The sequence below is a fragment of the Neophocaena asiaeorientalis genome, unplaced genomic scaffold (assembly GCF_003031525.2).
Source record: "Neophocaena asiaeorientalis asiaeorientalis breed wild unplaced genomic scaffold, Neophocaena_asiaeorientalis_V1.1 scaffold30, whole genome shotgun sequence".
Classification (NCBI taxonomy): Eukaryota; Metazoa; Chordata; class Mammalia; order Artiodactyla; family Phocoenidae; genus Neophocaena; species Neophocaena asiaeorientalis.
The window spans coordinates 15,787,107-15,810,348 of record NW_020174923.1 but is presented as its reverse complement, the minus strand read 5'-3'; the positions used below and the strand labels follow the sequence as shown (position 1 = coordinate 15,810,348).

Sequence of the window (23,242 nt, the reverse complement as noted above, 5' to 3'; positions counted from 1 at the left end):
TTGAACCTCAGGGCAGAGCTGAGGCCCCAGAGTGGCTCTCAGCTTAAAGGATCTTGGCTTAAAAGGAATGTGCAGTGGGTTGCCTCTGTTCAGGAGGGACTAAAAAAAGCCTCGCCCTCCCCTGGGCTTTGTGTCACGGTTATCAACTGCTCAAGTCAGCTCATCTCTCTGGCTGGACTCTGGCATTTTTGAGAGGGTCTGTTTCCCTGGCCCCTCTGGGTGTCCACTGATTGGCAGGAAGGGGTCAGCCTGACCCACAGGTGGAGGTCGTGAGGAGTGTGAGGTGTGGGGGGAGGGGGAGGGGGCTGGTAGCCCCAAACCTGGTGACAATGCACAGTTGTCAGCTGTACCCTGCTGGTGTTTCTTCCTTTTATAGTCAGCAGCAGTTGCTCTTGCGATCACCAGCCCCTCCGTGGGGGCTCCTGCCCAGGATAAAAAGGGCAGGAGGCAGCCCAGTCTCCCGTCTCATCTCCTGGGCGCCGCATCTCTCGATTCCTTCCTAAGTCCCACCTCTGTGGAAGAGCCCAACGAGACAACATGCCTCCCAAGAAGCCTGAGCCTAAGAAGGAAGCGCCCAAGGCAGCCTCAGCCCCAGCCCCGGCCTCGGCCCCACCTCCCGAGCCTCCCAAGGAACCTGCCTTTGATCCCAAGAGTGTAAAGGTAAGTGAGCCTCAGCCACTGGGATGGGGGTGGGGATGACATTCAGAACCCTCTTTGCCCTGGAGCTCAGAGATCTACTTCACGGGGGCTGGACCGGGGTGAGGGCTGCGGCATCCATCCCCCGCTCACGGTCCCATGGGGCGTGGAGCATGTGTTGGGGCTGGTGACGGCTATTTTGGATTGCAGGCTTTTCCCCTCAAGAACAGGTTTCTGCTCTGTCTGAGGAAGCCCTGCTCTGTCATCCCCAATTTGCCCAGCAAAGTTGGGAATGGCAGGGCGGTACAACCAACCAACCGTCTAAACTTTCTTTAAGGCGCTGTGGGGACCACCATAGTGAAGTAAAAAAGATTGTGTGATATCTTATGGAGAACAGACACAGAACGATAACTTCCAGTGTAACTCGGAGTAGGTGATCGGAAGAGCGAGGGAGCAGTGCTCTCTGGGTGCTGGGGTCTGGGAAAGGCTTCACATGCAAAGACTCTTGCACTGGGTGGGTGGTGAGGGCAGGGAGGCCCTAGATAAGATGAGAAGAGCCTGCTTCTCTCTCCTCTTCCCCACCCAGGTGGACCCCTCCTTCTGTGCCCTTAGCCTGAGCTCCTATCTGGAGCATGCAGTGGCCTAGCCTAGCCCAGGCCGAGACCCTCCCTCTATCCCGGTGTAGGAGCTGGGGCAGGCTCCCTCTGCCGCCGCAGCCCTATTCCCTCTCTGCTCCACCACGCTCTCCTCACCCTGAAAGGCTCCTCTCCTTGGAGCTGGTGTAGACCCAGCCTGCTGACTCAGTCATTTTAGGCCTCCCAGCTATCTGGCCCAGCTGCCTAAGGAATGGAACGGGGAGGGGATGAGCCAATGAAGGAGGGGGTCAGAGGCCTCTGGAGACTGAAGCAGTTTTAAGCTTTGGCACCAGAATGTAGGAGGTCAAGTGGCTACTGGTATGAAGGGCTATTAATAGCAGGTTGGGAGTGGTGGGCTCTTGGGTATATCAGCCTCAGGGCAGGGCTGGGGGTGGTGAGGAATCAGATCAAAATTAGAGCTCAGGACCTGATTCTGTGACAAAGAGGAAGAGAAACTAGCCCCCAGAGCTCTAACTGGATGACCCTCCCTGGCCCTCTCAGGATACTTCCTAGTACCCACAGCCCTGGGAGACCCTGCCACTGTGCCCAGAACCCTGGGGTTTATCTATGGTAGTCCCTACAAGGGGCGGAATTTAAGCAGAACTGGCTTGGCCAAAAGATGGGACACTCTGGGGAAACTGAGGCACAGGGTAAGACCTTGAAAGTACCTGAAGGTTTTCTAGGTCATACATCGCTCCCTCTCTGGACAAAGCCTAGCAAGAAAAGCTGACAATCTCCCCCTTCAGGAAACCTGGATTTCTGATTTGTTCTGATAACGCACTGTTCCCGTGGGACAGCCTAGACTGGACAAGAGCTGCCTAGTGGTATCATCCGAGTTCCTTCTCTTTGGCCTATCACTTCCCTCCATCCACCCACCTTCCCCAGTTTCTCACATCTGGTTGCAATTCTCTTTTCCATGTCTGAATTTTCCAGTTCTGGGGGTTGTTGAAATTGCTTTAAAGTGGAAAAAAAAATTAGGTATTTTTCATGAAGACTATTTTCACTATTATTATACTTTACCCAGTTCCTTTGCTTAGAAGATTCTTTGCTCAAAAATAGAGCAAAAGTGGCTTCCCTGGTGGCGCAGTGGTTGGGAGTCCGCCTGCCGATGCAGGGGACACGGGTTCGTGCCCCGGTCCGGGAGGATCCCACATGCCGCGGAGCGGCTGGGCCCGTGAGCCATGGCCGCTGAGCCTGCGCGTCCGGAGCCTGTGCTCCACAACGGGAGAGGCCACAACAGTGAGAGGCCCGCGTACCGCAAAAAAATAAATAAATAAAAACAAAGCAAAAGTAAACTTAAGCCCAATGTGTGTGGTTATGACCATATATTCAGACGTTATGTCGTTATACTAATTTCTCTTACACGTTTAATCCTGGGGCTTAACTCATCGCAAAGTAAGGCAAACTGCTCCGTTCCCCAGGGGGTTCCTTCAAAGCATCCTTTACCCCATTTAGGGGGTTTCTTTAACTTTCTGACCCATTCCTGGGTACAGCTAGCTCTCTTCCCAACACGGTGTAACCCCTCTCCTGCTCTCCTAGCTCGTTCCAGCCACCTCCAGTGGTCCTCATTAACGAGGTCAGCCTTGGATGGGCACAGAGCAGCAGAATCAGGACTGGGAATGGTGGCACACAGAGAAGATGCTCCAGGATTAGTTACCACCACCAGCGAAGAGGGGATTGGAGGGGGTGGTGGTGGTAGATAAGGACCATGAAGTAACATGCAAGATCCTAAGTTAAAATAATGACTAATGCTTGTTCATTGTCATTCATCTTCAGAGCCTTCCACCTTCTTCTTCTGTACTCAGATTTGAATTTAGGGGGGAAAACCCAAAATTTACTCCTCTCAACAAATATATTTTGAGTGCCTACTCTATGCCAGGCATTTTCTGGCAAATCCCCTGCCCTGCCGGCACCCTGGCTTCAAGGAATCACAGTACACATAAAGGCATGACAGGAAAACAGTTAGGAAGCATCCAGGGCCCGCCTGAGAGGGATGTGTGCGGAAGGAGGGGCTGGGATGGAGGGGGTGAGGGAAGGCTCTGTTGAAGGAGGTGGGTTGAAAGCCAGCATCAAGTAGAAAGGGGAGAGACTGAAGGGGTGGATGCGAAGGCTGTTTACAGCCCCTGGGACGGAATTTACATTCGACCCAAAGGAATTATAATAGGGAGTCAGTGTGGGTTCTAGAGTTATTCAGAGTGTTTGTCTTTCCCTCTCATTTGGAGCCATCACTTAACAAGTGGTGCTGAGAGAGCTCTGGAGGCTGCGTTCTTTGACAGCCTGTCAATTGCGGCCCAGGTGTCAGGAGGCCGGTCGGTGTTTGACTCTCAGCCCGTAGTCTCCTTCCGTCCTCATCAGTGTCTGCTGGAGGTGACCCGATTGCTGCGGAAGCCGCTTCTGCTTCCTTTGGAAGGCCTTAGCAGTCCCAGCCCTCATTCCTCTGTGTTTCTCTCCACAGATAGACTTCACTGCTGACCAGATCGAAGGTGAGTACTCTCGACCCCACCTATCCCACCACACTCTCTCTGTTGCGCTTCCTGGGGAGGAGTTGTTGTCACCACCATGATAGTAATGATCGCCATCACCACCCTCATAATCACCACCATCACAATCACCATCACTATCACCACCATCATCTTCATCATTGCAAACCCGTATCTGAGTCAGGGCACACAAAGGCGTGACTGGAAAACAGTTACGCAAGACAGCAAGTATAGGTGTGTTCTCTGCTCACTTTCACCTACTACGTGTTATTACTTAAGCACTTTACGTGGATTAGTTTATTTAATTCTCACTGCAGCCCTGTGAGGTAGGGACTATCACCACCCCACTTGACAGGTGATAAAACTGAGGCAGAGAGAGGTTGGGTGGCTTGCGCAGTCTGACACAGACAGTTGGTGGTGGAGCCAGGATTCTAACTCAGGCAATCTGATTCCAGACTTGAGTTCTGAACTACTCTGCCAGACTGCCTGACTTTCCCTCCACCCTATAATCTCCTATCCAAGATATTTAGAAGCCCTCATTTCTGGTTTGTTATTGGAAAGCCCTCCTCAGGTTACCAGCTCCCTCTCCCTGCATCCTGAAGTCTGCCAAGATGCTCACCCGCTAATGGTGGCAGGACCAGCGGTGACTTGAGGGTGCCTTAGTCCACCTGTGATCTCCATCAGCCCTTCTCCGTCTTTGATGAAGACAATTTGTTTTCTCAACTTAATATAAGTATTATTAAGTGTAGCTTCAAGACAAGCCTCGAGACCTCCCGCCCTCCAACTTAATTGTTGCCCCTCAGCCCTCTTCTGTAGGAGTCTGGTGTTTTGAGAATGAAACGTTTCATCAAGTGATATCTACTTTGCAGCTGGGATCCACCTTCATTGCAACTTATCCCTTTGTTTCCCCCACCAAATGCCACCTGGACATAAAATCATAGGAATTGAAAGGGACCTTGAAAGGTCACCTGATTCAACCCCTTGATTTTAAGCACAGACTATATTTTAAAAATTAAACGAATCCATGAACATGGTAAAAAGAAAGAAAATTAAAAAATATTTTCCCCTTGCTTTCCTCTCAGTATGATCCCCTGATCATACTGATCCCCTCTCCCCAAAACAATCATTGTTAATAGGTCTATGTATCCTTTGATTAAAAAATATATAATGTTATACCAGTATGTATGTGTAAAGTTTATACAAATTGAGTCATGTGGTGCATACTGTCCTGCATCTTTCACTTAATATATATTTGGGTTTAACAATGTATAACATAGTACGTATCATTTAATAATATATTTAAATATCTTTTTATATTTAACACCAACAGTTCTACCTCATTCTTTTAAACAGTTATATAGATTCTCACACATGGATGCACCTTTTAATCCAATCAGGCCCACACTGATAGACCTTCAGGTTGTTTCCAGTTGGGGGAGATAATGCTTTCCCCAGGGGATCTTCCTAGCAATGAGTCAAAGGATATGTGCATTTTAATAGTTACTGCCAAGTTTCCCTCCAAAAAAGTGATGCCAGTTACCCACCAATAGGGCATGAGAGATGGCAGATGCATTTTGAAACAAGTGAACCGAGTCCAACTCCATTTCTGCAATACCCTGTGGACAGTCACTTTCCATCAATAGTTTGGAGCACTGTGAAATTCTTAAAATAAATTTTAATGCATTTTAGTTAAATATATATATATATATATATATACTCAGTGTATATGCAAACACAGTGGTACCCATGAGGACTAGAAAATCAACTAACGATAAAAAATTTTCATTTCCCAAATGGGAATCCTGGTCAAAGCCAACTGAGACAGCTGGTTGCCTCTTTTCTCTGTGAAGATATTCAGGGCTGGGGCCTAACTCATTCCAGCCTTTCATCCCTCTGACTTTGAAGGCATTGTTCCTTAGGTTGGATTGGAATTGGTTTTGCTTTAATTTTATGCCTATCTCTTCATTTGCTCTTTGGTGAAACTGAAGATGGTTTTCTCCTGTTTTGCTGGAAAAACGTTATCTGCAACCAGGAGCCTTTGATATTAGCCCTAAATCTGCCACTATTGGCCATGAGACTTAGAGCAAGTCACTTCTTTAAACCTGGATTTTCTTATCTGCAAAGTGAGGGTATTTGGTTCTTTTCGATTCAGAAATTCTGTAACTCTATTCAGCATCTTCTAGATACCCTCCATCTATTTGAAGACAGTTATCAAATCCCTTCGTAGCTTTATGATCTCCAGGTGATATGGCTCCAATTTCTTTTATTTATTTATTTATTTTCTCATAGGAATTAGTTTCTAAGTCCTGACTTCCTTCTCTGGCCCATATTTCCATATCCTTCTGGAAAGGGATCACCACCATTGTTCACTGCTCTAGCAGGCAGCTCCCTACTACAGATCTTTCAGAAGTTTCTTCTGGGACAATGAACTTCATCTCTCATATACCTCGAGATCACACTGGCCTTGTTTTTCCTCCTAGTAGCTATCCTAGACTTCAGTGTTTGGTTTTTATGTGCATACCAGCCTTCCCAGCGGTCTGGAACATTAGCTGGTACAGCAGGCCTCTTCCTCCTCCTCCTCCTCCTCACTTGGTTTCCTTAATAGTTGGCTGGAAGTCACATCTGCAGTGGCCTATAAATGAGGATGATAATAGCTATAGCATAAAGTCTTTGTAAAGATGAACGGGATAATTCATGCAAAGTTACCAGCTCAGAGCCTGGCCCACAGTAAGTGCTCAAATCATAGGTCATTACTCCTGTTATTTCCCCCCTGTTCCATCCTTCTATTAAATAACATTCTTCTTTTAAGTGGAGACTCCTACTTTTATTAAGTTTGCCCTCACTCTTCTGAATGAATTAGAAGATCAAAAAGTCTGAGTTCAGATTCAACTGCCATATTTATTGAACAATGTATTTGTGCCAGAAGCCATGCTAATTGCTTTAAAAGTTCAAAAAAAATTAAATTGTTCTAACAAAGCTGTGAGGTCAGTGCTATTCCTTTTGACAGAAGACAAAGTTCAGTGAGGTTATGTGACTTGGCCAAGATCACACAGTTAAGTGGTAAAATTGGGATTAAACTCAGTAAGAGATTACTAACAGCATTGTTGGAGAATTTACTCTGTGTTAAGACACAGAGTTAAAGTTTTTTGCGCACATTATTGTATTTTATTTGAATGTAATTTAAGGACCCTATGAGGTAGGTGCCATTTATAGAAGAAAAGAGGTTTATAGAGGTTAAATATTTACTTGCCCAAGGTCACACAGCTACTAAGCAATGGAAACAGAATTTGAACTCAATTATTTAGTAATTTGAAAGACAGGCAGCTTTATATCTTTGAAATTCATACAAAGCCTAATAAAGAGTGGCAGGTAAATGTCTTGGGGAACCTGCTTTGATATGTGGAATGATTTGTAAATAATCCACATGCAGCATCAAAGGAAATAAGTGTTTGTAAAGTGCTTAGAGAGGATTAAAAGCAGCTTTTCTCCTAAGTAGTTCACACACTCTTCTTAGGTTTATATCGTTTATCTGCTTAGTAAACCGTTTTGTCGCCGTAGCATAAGGTAATTTCAATGCCACACCCAGTCCATACTATCCCCAGTGACGAGTTGGTTGAATCCAAATTGATTAGGAATTAAGGTTCTTTGCAAAGGGCCCAGGAGTGCCTTCATTCAGCCTTGCCCCTTGGACACCTGCCCTGGAACCTTCTGGGAGTCTGGCTCCAGAACTAGGAAATATAATAATAACCACCATTTGTTGATTCCCTTACCACATACTAGACACCATGCTTGGCGTGCTTTGTAATCCCCCCAGCAGCCCACACAGGTGGACACTGTATCCTTACTTAGAGCTAAGAAACAGAGGGCCCATGGGAGTTAGGAGTTTGGCCGAGGCCACCTGCAGGTCAGGGGTAGAGCTGAAGCGGGCTGACTGTTTCCACCAGGTCACCTTGTCCAGCCTGGGAGCCCCCTCTCAGCCTGGAACAGGCAGTACTGATATTAGCTGACTTCTGAACAGGTCTTGTCACTTTGCAAAGTGCTTCCACACACTGCCACCTCCTTTGACACTCGTAGTAACTGGGAGGGGAGGGCGGGGTGGAGCCTTACTTTCTGCGCGTGCGCAAAGAAAGTGAGAACCAGCCCGGTGCTGCTTGGCAGAGCCAAGAGGAGAACCCAGGAATCCTGACTCCTCAGCCAGTGCTCTTTTCACTTCCCTGCCTCTTTCAACAGTCAGCCACCTCACCTGCAAAGGGAAGGATGGGTGAGTGGGAGGGGCGGGGGCAGGGGAGACTTCAAATGATGTGACAAGTGATTGATGGAAGAGATCCCAGGCCCAGCGCTGGAACAGGTCGTGGGGCTCCAGGATGCTTCTTTAGTTGTCAGAAGATGGGGTGGGGATGGGTTACAGGGAGCGGCTGGGATGATGGCTGCAGGGAAATACTGAAATATTTTATCAACCACAGCGTGGGTGGAGGCCGATCAGCTCCCAGCCACCGCCTTCGCTTGGCCCCGGGGGGCTGCAGCCAGTCTTTTCTCTGCAGAGTTCAAAGAGGCCTTTTCATTGTTTGACCGGACCCCGACTGGAGAGCTGAAGATCACCTACGGGCAGTGCGGGGACGTGCTGCGGGCCCTGGGCCAGAACCCCACCAACGCCGAGGTGCTGCGCGTCCTGGGCAAGCCCAAGCCGGAAGGTCAGCGTGGGCCTCGTGGTGTCTCCCGCCGCCCCTGGGGCTCTCTCCCTTCAAGACCAACCTACCCTCCCCAGGTTACCCTCCTCCCATTGCTAGAATTACCTGGAAGCGCCTGGCACTTAGTTAACCCTCGAAGAGTGTGGCTTGGGCTTGTTCTTGTTTTCCCCGTGAGGGCAGGAGCTCCTGGGGAGCAAGGAACGACATTCTGCTTCTTCAGTGTCTTCCTGTGACACCGAGGGTGCCGGGGACATGGAGCAGGGCAGCTTGGAGGGAAGCTGATAACTGACTAGCGCCCCCTCTTCCCCACCAGCAAATTGTATTGTGGTCGAGGTGTCACAGCGCTGAGCTGTCCTCCTTCTAAAGATGGTTAGATCACTGAGGATTGCAAATTATTCATTTAATATAAATTAGAGCAGACTGAAGATTAACTCTATAATGATGCTTCTTTCACTTGTTTGTATTTGATAGATTTTGGTGAATGAGAGTTTAGAAAGTGGTGCAAGTGGCAACATTTGTGAATGTCACCTGTCACCATGGCAGTCAAGTTGACAGCTGCCCTAACACACATGTCCTTCTGAGAGGACGGGGCTAGGCAGGCCTGGGCAGGGGCCCACAGCCAGGGTGGACCATCTCTGGAGGCTTCCTGGGCCCCATGTTGGCTCTACCCCTTTCCTTGGTTTGGCCCCTTCCCCTCCTGCTCTTGCTGGTGAAGACACTGGTTGGGCGTGAAGGATGTGGGCCAGAAGGACCAGAGGAAGGAGCCTACCGGTGTCAGTAGGGCTTCTCAGAGGTCGAAAGATATCTGGGCACTTCCATTGTAGGAGGTTCCTGGGTTATAAAAGAAAACAATGCCAACATTTGGAGGTATTTAAAAATGGTTTACCTCTATTAAATTAAAGCTTTTAACACATGACAATGTGGGAGAAGGGTGCTAGTCACACAAGAATCACACATTTTACAAATGATTGATTCAGAGTTGCTCCAGGCACTGTTGGTCTAGTGATGGGACCCAAATTTGGAGTTATGCGAAATTTTCTTTTTGCAATTTTGTCAGTTTACCCTCATGACTGGGAGTCTGTCACGTGTCAGAAGTCTAAGTTGTGAATGTGAGGCCTGCGCTGTGTGGCCCTTGGGGCCCCTCAAATCCTACTGCTGCCACCTCAGCTCCCTGCCCCGCTGGCCACCTGGAGCTCAGAGGTCTGGGTGGAGTCACGGTCCCTCTTCCCTCCTGCCCTAGTCCTTTCACTGAGAAGAGTGCCCAGAGCCAGCTCCTGCCTGGCTCCTGGGCCTCTGAGCCCTCCAGGATTGCTGACGGGGTGCCCCACCCAGAAGTGGCGGCGGCTGAGCTCTGGGTGCTGCCAGGGACAGGCTAGCCTGGCAGAGCCAGGTGAGACCCCTCCTGACCCTCTGCTCCCTCGAGCTCACGTCGAGTTCCCTTTCCTTCCCTGTCCCCGCCGCAAGAGATGAACACCAAGACGCTGGACTTTGAGACGTTCCTGCCCATCCTGCAGCATATCTCCCGCAACAAGGAGCAGGGCACCTACGAGGACTTCGTGGAGGGGCTGCGCGTGTTTGATAAGGAGAGCAACGGCACGGTCATGGGCGCCGAGCTTCGCCACGTCCTCGCCACCCTGGGTATGCCAGCTGGGCAGAGGTGGAGCCCAAGGGCAGGGGGAACAGAGGCGTGGGAAGTGACCGAGCGGCATATGTTGGGGAGACATGGGGGTCCCTGCGTCCTGAGGATCACATCCTGATCCAGGCCTGTCTTGCTTCCCCAGCTGGGTTTGCTCAGCAGGGTGGGAAGGAGAGGAGAGCAGGTTGGCCGAGCGGGGGTGAGGCCTGAGAGGTGGGACCCAGGGCTCCTGTCCTTGTCTTTGCCTCAGTCACTGGGGCCCTGGTCTGCTCACCCACTGGTGGCTGTAGCCAGAGGGAGAGACCTTGGGAACTAGGAAGGGCCTTAAGACCCTTGGCTCCACCCTCCAAAGCCTCTGGGGGAGCTTTGGTATGGCCTCTTCCTACACCCAGGAAGTCTTGAGCCATCAGACGGAAGGGGGTGCTTGGGTCTGGCCTGCGCCTCCTTTGCCCATCTGTAATTAAGTGCCCACTGTCTCCCGCCCCAGGAGAGAAGATGACTGAGGCTGAAGTGGAGCAGCTGTTAGCAGGGCAGGAGGATGCCAATGGCTGCATCAATTACGAAGGTATCGGCTCGTGCTGCACTTCCCCGGTCGCGCGGGGATGGGGGGTTGGGTACAGTTTGGGCTGGGCTGCAGAACAGAACAGATGCAGGGGCTAGGGAGCATGTGCACCCTGTGGGCTTTGGTGAGCTCCCAGTGGACATTGTTCTTTTCCTTTCCTGGGAGTGAACATCACGGTGTAATGGAAGGGGCATGAATTTTGGAGATAGCTCTGTGATATACCAGCTGTGTGACCTTGAGCAAGTCACTTACCTTCTCTGAGCCTTGGTTTTCTCATCTGAGCAATGGGGTGATGCTGGCCCCTGTCCCAAGGTTGCGTGGATTGGCAGAGATAATGTAGCTCATTTCATCTGTGTCAAGTACCAGCACAGAGAATGGACACAGAGCAGTGGTTATGTCTCTTCCTTCCTTCCACCTTCTCCCCATCAACCCTAAATAGGGGAAAGAATCATGCTCTGAAGAAAGGGTATTGGGAAGGTTTGAGGTCAGGCGGTATAGAGCAGGGAGAAGAGGTTTAAGGGGCTGAGAGGGGCCAAGAGCAGTGGCTGATTTCCGTCTTCTTTCCCAGCCTTTGTCAAGCACATCATGTCTGGGTGAAGCAGACCCCTCCAGGGTGAGTGCAGCCTCTCCTTCGGGGTCCCTCTGGGGCCCCACAGGGCACTGCAGGGGGCGGAGAACAGCCTGGCCCCCCCCATCAGTCCCCTGCCCTTTAAGTGCTCCTGTCACCTCCTGCTCTGCCCCCTGCCCTCCCTGGTCTTTGCACCTGACCTTGACCTTCATCAGTCACATCCTCCTGCCTCTTCTGGGGTCTCTCAAGGCAAGACCATTCCCTCAGGAGGGGCCTCCTGTATAGGCTCCTGTGTGTGAGGAGCCAGGTACCAGGTGCCCTTGACCCTGTTCCTCTTTTCTCCCTTCCCTGACCACCCGCTGCACCCTCCTGCCCAGGCTTGGTGCCGTCCTGGTAGGGGTGGGGTCTGTGATCAGGGGCTGGGGTATGGAGAGTGAGGTAGAGCCTTGTACATCTAGTGCTTTCTTTCAGATGCCTGGCCCATGGCCTTAGCCCAGGTGAGTTAACGAGAGGCCCAGAGTGACTGAGCTGGAGTTGGAGTCCTGGACTCTCCACTGCACCGCAGCCCCGAGGACCTCATGGGCCCATAGCCCTCCCCGTAAATAAACAGCTCCGGCAAGGTTGTGCCGAGTTCCCTGATTCCAACCAGTCTCTGAGTTGCTTTTTTAAATGAATTAACTAGTTGAGTTGGGTTTTTGTGAGTGTGTGTGATAATGTCACCTGAGGCCTCATGCATATTCCTCAGAGAAATAAGCAGTAACTGGGAGCTGGGGGACAAGGACCAGAGCCCAGAGATCTAGAAACACGAGGGCCAGACCATGCGCCGAGAGCTCAGGAAGGGCCTGCAGTTTGAGGAGCTGTAATCAGGAGTTTCATTTCCTTCCAAGGCTCACTCTCCACCTTATGTCCCGTCCAGGTGACAAATAGGAAGAAGCCACCTGCTTCTTCTTTTTAAAAAAATTGTGGTAAACAGGGGGAAGGGTTGGGGGGAGGGACAGTTGAGTTTGGGATTGACATGTACACAATGCCGTACTTAAAATGGATAACTAGGGACTTACCTGGAGGTCCAGTGGTTAAGACTCTGCCCTTCCACTGCAAGGGGTGCAGGTTCGATCCCTAGTGAACTAGGATATTCTACATACCGTGCAGCTCAGCCAAAAAAAAAAAGATAACCAACAAGGACCTACCGTATAGCACAGGGAACTCTGCTCCATATTATGTAACAACCTAAATGGGAAAAGAATTTGAAAAAGAATAGATACACGTATATGTATAACAGAATCACTTTGCTGTACACCTGAAACTAACACAACATTGTTAATCAACTATACTCCGATATAAAATAAAAAGTTTTTTTAAAAAAAGAAAAAAATTGTGGTAAAATACACATAATATAAAATTTTCCATCTTAACCATTTTTAAGTGTACAGACCTGTAGTGTCAAGTATATTTACATTGTTGTGTAACCAATCTTCAGAACTTTTTCACCTTATGAAACTGTAACTCTATATCCATTAAACAATAAATCCCCATTTCCTCCTCTCCCCAGTCTCTGGCAACCACCACTCTACTTCCTGTCTCTATGCATGCATTTGACTACTCTAGACAGCTTATATAAGTGGAACCATACAGTATTTGTCTTTTTGCGACTGGCTTATTTCACTTTGATAATGTCTTCAAGGTTGATCCGTGTTGTGGCAAGTGTCAGAATTCCTTTCCTTTTTAAGGAGGGATAGTATTCTACTGTATGTGTGCAGGTACCACATTTTGTTTATGGTCCTTGTATCTTTTTTTTTTTTTTTTGGCCACGCCACATGGCACACGGGGTCCTAGTTCCCCAAACAGGAATCGAACCCATGCCCCCTGCATTGGAAGCTCGGAATCTTAACCACTGGACCACCAGGGAAGTCCCAGTGTTTATATCTTGATGTGGGCCCTTTAGGTGTCTCTTCCCCTGAGAGCAAAGCCTCTGGTGCCTGATTCAGCCCTGCTTGTTCTGGGCATCTCACCAACTCCCTGCTCAAACCTAGGACTCCGTACCCGGGACTCTGGGAAAGTGTCAGGGCTTCAGAGGGAGCACAGGCCTCAGGCTGGGAGGGCAGGGGAGTGCAGGGAGGCAAGTGGGAAAAGGAGGAAGACAAGAAACCAGAGACTGGGAAGAAGGAGAAAGAGCATGTAATGAAATTAAAGACACACATGTGAGTGGACTTCCCTGGTGGCACAGTGGTTAAGAATCCTCTTGCCAATTCAGGGGACACGGGTTCGAGCCCTGGCCAGGGACGATCCCACATGCCGTGGAGCAACTAAGCCCATGCGCCACAACTACTGAGCCTGCGCTCTAGAGCCGGTGACCCACAGCTACTGAGCCCACGTGCCACAACTACTGAAGCCCACGCACCTAAAGCCCATGCGCTCCACAGCAAGAGAAGCCACTGAACGAGAAGCCTGCGCACCACAACGAAGACCCAACACAGACAAAAATTAAAAAAAAAAAACTAAATAAAAGAAAATTACATGTTCATGAGCCCTTTAAAAAAATAATAAAAAAAATAAAGACACACATGTGAGGGGACTTCCCTGGTGGCGCAGTGGTTAAGAATCCGCTTGCCAATTCAGGGGACATGGGTTTGAGCCCTGGCCAGGGAAGATCCCACATGCCGTGGAGCAACTAAGCCCATGCGCCACAACTACTGAGCCTGCGCTCTAGAGCCGGTGACCCACAACTACTGAAGCCTGTGCACCTAAAGCCCACACTCCACAGCAAGAGAAGCCACTGCAACGAGAAGCCTGCACGCCACAACAAAGACCCAACACAGAAAAAAATAAAGGAAAAAAAAACTAAATAAAAAAAAAATTACATGTTCATGAGCCCTTTAAAAAAAATAAAAAAAAATAAAGACACACATGTGAGCAGAACACATGCCAGAACTCAGGGGCCCAGTCACCCCTGGATAGGCGTCCCTTAAATCCCTGAGAACTACCCAACGTGGATTAGATTCTCCTTCTCACAACCTTTCTGCTACCCTGTCAGGCATCCAGCCACAGAATTTTGTGAAATATCTTTTATTGATAATGATCCAGCCAAGGCTGAGATTCCATGAGCCCAAACAGGAAGTTGTCATGGGAAGCTGAGAACCATGAGCCCAGATTCAGTCTTCTCAGAATCTAAAGTCTGGCTGGGAAGATGAGACCAAGGCCCATGGTCTCCTTGAGGAGGGGCTCCAGCTTCGGGAGAGAGCTGTTGAACCATAAAACCTGAGATCTTTATGTAGTTGTGAGCGGGGTTGTTGACACCAGTGGTTTTCAGACTTGGTTTTAGCTCCGTAGCCTTTTGCTCAAACTAAATTCTGTGCAGAAGCCAATGCATGAATCTGAAGGGAGCAGAGCTCCTCTGGCTGAGGAGGTGAGGCCCAGATGCCAGCGTCTTGGAGCCTCTACCTGGGCTCCTTGGAGCACAACCAGAAGACCACTGATTGAGTCAGACCTGCTAACTGTAAAAGTAAGGAAATGGATCTTTAGAGGAGAATTGACTTACCCAAGGTCACAGCTAATGACTGATGAGCCCAGGTCCCCGGAATCCCACATTTTTCCATCTTTTGACACACACCAACCTGTCTTTGAAATTTTTTCAAGTTAGGCTCTTGGGAGTCTTCTCTCTTGTTTGCCTCCTACCATTCTGCCTGCTCCTTTTTGACCTTACTTATTTCTCCTTTTTATTTTTTATTTCATTTATTTTCTTTTTTTGGCCGTGCCGTGTGGCTTGCAGGATTTGTTTCCCAACCAGGGATTGAACCCGGGCCATGGTAGTGAAAGCCCAGAATCCTAGCCACTAGGCCACCAGGGAACTCCCCATTATTTCTCCTTTTTAAAAGTCACCCTCCACAACTTGAAATGCTAGCATTCCTCCTCAGTGTTGGGGCCCTGTCAGGTTTTCCTCCCTCCTTTTTGCGGTACGCAGGCCTCTCACTGTTGTGGCCTCTCCCGTTGCGGAGCACAGGCTCCGGACGCTCAGGCTCAGCGGCCATAGCTCACGGGCCCAGCTGCTCCGCAGCATGTGGGATCTTCCCGGACCAGGGCACGAACCCGTGTTCCCTGCATCGGCAGGCGGACTCTCAACCACTGCGCCACCAGGGAAGCCCCCACTGTATACATTTAGGAGGAATTGGGGTTAAGCTCCCAATGATTAAAAACTGAAAGTGTTTTCCCTGCCAAAGTAGCTTACCATCCAGTTAAGCAAGGACATAAGCATCAGGGCACTAACTAGAGAACGATCATCGCAACAACAGCAGGACAACTTCATCTACGTAACACAGGGTAAGTTCCAAGGGACCTGCACGAAGCAGAAGGAAGCGAGGTATGACAGGGATGATTTTCCCGGGTGGGCTTTAAGTGAGACCTTAAAGGAGAAGATGCCCCAAGTCTGCAGTTCAGGCTCAGGTAGGAAAAGGGCACGAGCAGGGGGTCACTGACTCATTGGACAGACGCTGATTGAGTGCCTGCTGTGTGTATGGCACTGGTTTGGGCCTTGAGAATACACTGAACCAGACAGACGTGGTCCCTGCCTTCATGGAGCTTACAATCTAGTGGGAAGACAGACATTAAATAATTGTATCATGTGGCAGATAACAGCCAACATTTATTGAAGGCAGTATCGGTCACGAGTATATTGATATTTGGCTGTGGGTTATGGAGACCGAAAGACAGCGGCTTCTAAGATGCGAAAGTGCGTTTTCCCCTCCCACCGAAGTCCAGAGGTTGGCAGTCTAGGGCTGGTATGGCAGCCGCTCTGCACGAAGTCCTCAGGACCTAAGCTCCTTCTATCTTGTGACATTGATGTGTGACCTCTATTCATGGCCCATGATGGCTGCTCCAGCTCAGCCACCTTGTCTCCTCTGGGAATAGTTCACCAGGTCTCCTACTTGGTGACCCCTCCTCAGGAACTGGCATGACTTATTGGCCTCCTTACGGTGTTGGGCTCATTCATTTGAAGACCGAAGAACTCCTGTCCTCCTTGTCACCTTTTCTCTGCCCCAGCCTCCTCCTGCCTGGCCCATCAGTAAGGTTCGGCACCGCCCCATCTGGGAAGAGGTATGGGTAAAAGGTGAGCTATTTCCAAGATTTTCTTTGGACTGACTTCCAATATTTCAAACCGGGACTCAGACCATGTCTTAGTCTGCTTGAGTCTCTATGACAAAACCCCATAGACCAGGTGGTTTCAGTAACAGATTTTATTTCTCACAGTTCTGGAGGCTGGAAGTCTGAGATCAGGGTGTCAGCATAACTGAGTTCTGGTGAGGACTCTTTCTGGCTTCCAGATGACTACCTTCCTGCGGTATCCTCACAGAGAGAAAAAAGAGGAGAGAGAAAAAGAGAGACAGATAGACAGACTAATCCCATTTTGAGGGCTCCACCCTCATGACTTCACCAAAACATAATTACCAAAGTCTTTAGCTCCAAGTACCATCCCATTGGAGATTGGGGGCTAGGGCTTTAACATATGAATTTTGGGGGACACAGTTAAGTCCCATAGCGGACCATGTAATTTATAGGAATAGGGCTGCTCCCACTGTGGTCCCTTCCACCACCCTGTGGGGTGGCTGACTGTGGACGTGAGAGGATAACACTATAGGAGGTTGAGTAAGGGTGGGAGGAGGAGGAGGAGGGGTGTCCCAGCTCTTGGGTGGATTGAAGGAGAGCTCCAGCCTGGAGCTAAGATGGCGTGAGTCCTGACAGGGTGACGGCAAGGGATGGGACATGAGACAGCTGCTTTTGTGGGGGGAAGATGACTGAAGGTGCCCATAGGCTGAGCTTCCTGCCTCCCGGGGTTTGGTACAGTAAACATGGGCCCTGGTGCAGCTGCCTTCCCACCCTAAACCCTGCAGACAAATGTTGCGGAGAGTTTTCTGCTCCATGTCAGAGAGGATGGGTAGTTTCCTTTAAAGTTCCCATTGTCAGACGGAATGAGCCAAGGCAGGAGCAGGGAGGAGACTTACGCTCTCCCCACTCAGCTCCTTTCCTTTGCAGCGTTTAGCTAAGTGCCATCAGGTATTGGGCATCGTGTACACGCTCTCTTTGGTAGCTAGGGCTTTTAAGGTAGCATGTATGCTGGTGATTGCTGGTGGTGCAGTGTCTGCCTCAAGCCACTGGATGGTGCAATTGCAGCATCATCTTCCAAAGGACGCCCCGGAGTGGGAATGAGAGCAAAAGTGATTCCCAGCCTGGGTTAGAAGGAACCTTCAGAAGTCACTTGGTCCATCTCTGTGCCTTCAGAAAAATGGGGGTTTTATTCACTTTCAAAGACTCACAGCTATTAGTGAGCTTGTTTCAGTACCTCCACAAGGGTTTTGCAGTGAGGGGTCAGAGAGAGGACACTGTTCTGGACACGTCTGGACACTGTTCTGGACACGTCTACCTGGCATGTAGACCAGTTGTGCTCCTAAGTCACATACACACTCAGCTTCCGATCCACAGGTTGAAAAATAAGGAAGTTGATTAGATCATCTTTTTTTTTTTTTTTTTTTTTTTTTGTGGTACGCGGGCCTCTCACTGTTGTGGCCTCTCCTGCCGCGGAGCACAGGCTCCGGACGTGCAGGCTCAGTGGCCATGGCTCACGGGCCCAGCCGCTCCACGGTATGTGGGATCTTCCCAGACCGGGGCATGAACCCGCGTCCCCTGCATTGGCAGGCGGACTCCCAACCACTGCGCCACCAGGGAAGCCCGATTAGATCATCTTTAATATCCTTCCCAGCTCTCTGATATGGGTCATTTAGAACTCAACTGACTACTTGCTGTACTCAGCTCTAGTCCATTTGTTTTATTTTCACCCCATGTGTATGTGTTTAGAATATTAAGTGGTAGAAAGCATTCATTCAAAATAACTATGGAGTGCACAGTTGTAGGTGCTTTGGGAGATAAAAAGCAAAGTTGGGCTTCTCTGGCGGTGCAGTGGTTAAGAATCTGCCTCCCAATGCAGGGGACATGAGTACGAGCCCTGGTCTGGGAATATCCCACATGCCGCAGAGCAACTAAGCCCGTGTGCCACAGCTACTGAGCCTGCGCTCTAAAGCCCGTGAGCCACAACTACTGAGCCCATGTGCCGCAACTACTGAAGCCCATGTGCTTAGAGCCCGTGCTCCTCAACAAGAGAAGCCACCACAATGAGAAGCCCTCGCACTGCAATGAAGAGTAGCCCCCGCTCGCCACAACTAGAGAAAGCCCACGTGCAACAACGAAGACCCAATGCAGCCAAAGATAAATAAATAAATAAATATATATTTTTAAAGTTGAAAAAAAAAAAAGAAAGGAAAGTCACTCATGGTCTTTCACTCCATGAGTTTATACTCTATGGAAGTAAGAATAATCTACAGATGAAAATTTAAACTATGTTATAAGGCAAAATAGAAGGACACCAGGCAGTATGTGTCTAAGAATTGAGGGAGAGGTGTGTGTGGGATCATAGCCCTTGGATCTCAGGGAATGGCCAGGGAGGGCTTCATGGAAGAGGAGTGGGATATAAATGGGATGGGATATAAATAGACAAGAACCCAGAGAGTGTGATTCCTGACAGCAAGCACAGGGTGCCTTCTTCTTTGCCAACTATAATCACAGTCCCTGCCTTTTAGGATTTACATGAAAAGAAATAAAGAGGAATAAAAGAAGAGTGAGAAAAGTAACTGGAGAATGGGACAAGAGGCAAGGAGAAGGGAAGAATGACAGAGGGAGGGTGGAAGGGTGTGCAGGGGTCACACTCTGGAGTGAGGTGCTACCAATTCAGAGGTAGAGAAGCAAAGTTTAAAAATTCAGTGTAAGCTGGGAAAGTACTCATTCTTTTCTCCCCTAATCTTGTTGAGCTACAGAATCACAGGCTTTCAGGGTTGGAAGAGACCTCTAATTCAAACCCTTCGATAATAGCCCTGTAAAATGATCATCCAGTGTTCACTTGAATACCTACCACAACATGAGACTCACTACCTCCCAAGATAGCCCACTCCATTTGGGAAAAACTATCATTTCTATTCTTCTTAGTAGGAATCTGACATTTACATCCCTGAAATTGCCATCCACTGGTCCTGGATTTGTCTTCCAAAGTGACCCAGAAAAGACCTAAGACCATTCCCCGTGATAGAAGTTGACGTTTCCTCTTTTCTCAGCTCAGCACCTCCCATCCGGTGCTTGTTCCACACTGAGATTCTTGAATCCATTTCATGTGGCCGGTTGCTGCCTCACGCATTCTATCTTGGGCCTCAGTTCCCTCTTAGCAATGTAGTTTGCCACGTTAGAGTCTGGAAATTAATCTTCTTGACAGAAAAGACAGAACTGAGGTCAAAGAGAGGTTGGAGAGTTCTGCAAATGTCACACGTGTAGCACTGAGGACTGTGCCTTTTCTGTATTTCTTGCTCTGAACCTTAGTGCAGCTGATTTTTGTTAACTTTACCGTTAAAAGAATTTTCACCTAGCTTGGGACTCACGCCTTCTTGGCCTTGTTCTCACAGCCCCATGTCACAGCTTTATGTTCATAACAAGCCCTTGGCTGCCCCACCTTCCGTTTATTCTGGATAAGAACGCTGTTGAACTCTCCTCAGCTCCACCAGCCTCTTCAGAGCCCCTTCCTCACCTGTTTCCTTATTGAATTGTTTGCATTTCACTTTTGAAGACCATCCATTCCTCTGGTGATAGGAACAGAGATTCTTTTTTTTTTAAGCTGTTAATGTGATATATTTTTTTCATTTTAATGACACATTGTTTTCTTTCTAATTTTACAAGCAATACACGTTCATATCAGACAGCTAGAAAATACATAAAAGCATAAAGTAAAAAATAACAGTCACCCATAATCCCCACCCCTCAGAGAAATAAAAAAGGTTAAGGACTGCTATTTGAGAGCCTTTGTGGGATTCTGTTTATCTTTCCTCTGAATGTTTTGACATTGCATCTGCTGTGGCCAGCCTTCCTCCGGGCTACCACGACCTCTAAAATAGCACATCTTCTCTCAGGACCCTCTTCACTTCCCCCTCTCCCCCAGGCATTCCTTGGGTCACACTTAGGTTTAGAGAGGCAGTTCCACCTTTTACTTTTACTCCCTCTGTGGCCCTGCTTTTAGCTGAATAAGCATTGCTACCACACCCCTCTGAGCCTTGCTCCAGACTCTGCTGAACCAACATGGGCGCGCACCCACCAGCTGGAGCCGCAGGCTCACGGGCTCACCACATCCCCATGGTCCCTTTGGTTCCTCTCTCCTTGATCAGACTCCGATGGCCTCCGCTGGGCTTCCTCCCTCAGACAGGTGGGTTCCCTGTGGATATGAATCTTCTTGATGGTCTGCACTCACATGCCCGCTCTCCTAGCAGTTTTATCTTTCTTAGAACAGAGTCCGTTGTCGAATGGCGATGATTCCCAGCTCACAAATTTTTGGTCATACCCAAAAGAGCATGTAGAGAGATTCTAAAAAATCTTCATGGGCTTCCCTGGTGGCGCAGTGGTTGAGAGTCTGCCTGCCGATGCAGGGGACATGGCTTCGTGCCCCGGTCCGGGAAGGTCCCACATGCCGCGGAGCAGCTAAGCCCATGAGGCATGGCCGCTGAGCCTGCGCGTCCGGAGCCTGGGCTCCGCAACGGGAGAGGCCACGACAGTGAGAGGCCCACGTACCGCAAAAAATAAATAAATAAATAAAATAAAAATAATAAAATACAAAATCTTCATCATTTTACATTTCTGTAAATCTCATAAGGTATTAGTTATTAGGGATCGATGTGTCATTTCATAACCAAGGGCCGTGGTCGGTGTAAGGACAGGTTGTTGAGGGTGTCCTGAGTGTCTCTGCGGAGTGTGAAACTTCGGTCTGGGCATCTGAGGACTTGAAACAGCACATCTGGCAGTGCTGGTCTATTAGGGATCCCTCCGCTTCCCAGCCCCCAGGCTTCGAAGGAAATTTTTAAAAATGACCACTTTGGCCCTACCCCTTCTCCCATTCCATTCCACCCACATTTCAGCTCTCATTGCAGCCTTTCTGTGCCTTACATGTTAAGGAGAAGCCAGAGGTCAAAGATCTAGTGTTTAAAACTTGGTTACCAGTTGGAATGTGGGGAGAGCTCTTGTGTAGTTAGTTTCACAATCATTTACTTAGTGCACTTTATTGCTGGTACTGCAAGTTTTGTTCTGATTTAGAATTCAGTCTTTGTGATATTTTGCCAGTGTCTAGTTTCTTATAATGGCAGCTGGCATTTTGCCCGGACTTTGGGGTTTATAAAACTGAATAGGACCTGCTCCTTGCACGTAGGACTGACTGATAGGTAAGCTAAGACATATATGGAACACAAATACAAAAATATCAAGTGGAAGGCAATGGCTGTAAGACAGATACTAACAAAGAAGTGGGGGAATTTTAAAGGGACAAGCAGGATTATTTCCAGTTAGGAGATCATAGAAGGCTCTTTGGAGGAGGAGGGACTGGCACTGAAACCATGGAGAATGGGGGTGATTTTGATACACACTCACAGAAGAGAGCCATAGTCAAGAGTGTAGTCTCAGGGTCAGGATGGGTCTACACTCATGAGCTGTGTGACCCTGGGCAAGGTCTCCAAGCCTCAGTTTCCTAATTTACAAAATGGGGATAATAGTAGTGCTGACCTCATTTGGTTATCACAAGGATCCAATGCGTTAATCAATGTAAAGCACTTAAAACAGCACCTGTATATGTATAACTGATTCACTTTGCTGTACACCTGAAACTAACACAACATTGTAAATCAGCTATACTCCAATAAAAATTTTTTAAAAATCTAAAAAAACCCCCAAACAAAAACAGCAACTATAACATAGTAAGGACTCAATTATTAACTCTGTAGGGGAGAAGGGTATTCTAGGTAGTGGGTACAGCTCTAGCAAAAGAAGGAAAATGAAAGAACTATTATTCTTTTGGAAATCCCCAAATGATAGAAATACCCAGGAAACAGTGGAGAGAGAAATGGCGCTCATCATAATAGCAGCTCCCTGTGCCGCATAGTTACTCTGTGCTTAACGCTCTTCCAAGTGTTTCACGTCCTTTGTATGGTTACTCTTCCCAGCGACTCCTCAAGGGGCAGGTGCAATTATCTCCATTCTACAGGTGAGAAAACTGAGGCTGGTGGAGGCTAAGAAACTCCCATCAGGGCACTCAGTGAGTGGGCAGAAGCTTCAGACCCACCTCTGCTCGTCAGCACCAGCTACAGTGCCCTTGCCTTCCTCGGCCCCTCCAGGCTCCGCCCCATGCCCAGTCAAACCCATGCCCCCTGCAGTGGAAGTGCAGAGTCTTAACCACCGGACCACCAGGAAAATCGCGTAGTTTCCCTTGGAAGTAAAGGAGTCAAGGATATTCTGGAAGTTCCTCTGTTCTCTAAGGAGTCTGATTTCTTTTTCTCCCTTCTCCACAAAACTTGTCTTTATTTGGCTGTCGTGTACCATTCCAGCCACCAAATGTCCCGATGACAGGAGTGCACAAGGAAGTAGAAAGCCAAGCACCCAGGTTCCTTGGTGCAAACCTGCTAGCAGGTTAAAAGGAAAAAAAAAAAAAATCAAACCAGCATGTAATAAAATCAAGGCAGAAAAACCAAGGTGATTTGGAATAAGGAAGTGACCAGAGACAAGATGTCAGTGAGAGACCCTTCCCAGGGAACAGGAGTCTAAAATCTGACCTCAGAAAGAATGGGGAAGGCTGCTTTGGGCTCCAGCTGGTAAGGTGGAATGAGGGGGTGTTCCCTAGTGACCCCGGCCTCTGGTCCTCTCTTTGTGGCATCTGGGGCATCTGACTGAGATGAAGCTTGAGGGTTGTTTTGGGGAGAGATAGAGCAGGAAGAGCGCATTTGAGGGCAGAGAGGGGAGGCAGTGAGCCACTTGCGTGACATGGCTGGCAGTTAAGGAGGACATGTTACTAAATTTCTTTTTTTCTGGGAATTTGGACTTGTTAGGAGTCGTCTTGCACTATAATCACTCATATTTTTTATTTGGTTTGGTTTTCTAGCTTGATAAAAAATACAATTGAAAAACTGCCACACATAAATAG

At 48.7% G+C, this 23,242-nt stretch overlaps 1 protein-coding gene across 5 annotated transcripts in view; it reads left to right on the top strand.

The window, feature by feature from the left end:
• The window catches only part of MYL4 (myosin light chain 4), a 29,970-nt gene extending 18,095 nt beyond the window's left edge, over positions 1–11,875 (top strand). For 2 of the 5 annotated variants that reach the window (XM_024760817.1, XM_024760816.1), the window contains exons 2-8: positions 377–660; positions 3,727–3,754; positions 8,293–8,442; positions 9,904–10,077; positions 10,563–10,640; positions 11,206–11,250; positions 11,677–11,875. In XM_024760817.1, coding sequence (XP_024616585.1) covers positions 538–660; positions 3,727–3,754; positions 8,293–8,442; positions 9,904–10,077; positions 10,563–10,640; positions 11,206–11,234 — 582 coding nt within the window. In that variant the 5' untranslated portion in view covers positions 377–537 and the 3' untranslated portion in view covers positions 11,235–11,250; positions 11,677–11,875. Of the gene's footprint in view, positions 1–376; positions 661–3,726; positions 3,755–7,901; positions 8,013–8,274; positions 8,443–9,903; positions 10,078–10,562; positions 10,641–11,205; positions 11,251–11,676 lie in introns of those variants that run through there. The other 3 variants (XM_024760818.1, XM_024760820.1, XM_024760819.1) reach the window with 3 other exon arrangements.
• Positions 11,876–23,242: the final 11,367 nt, after the last annotated feature.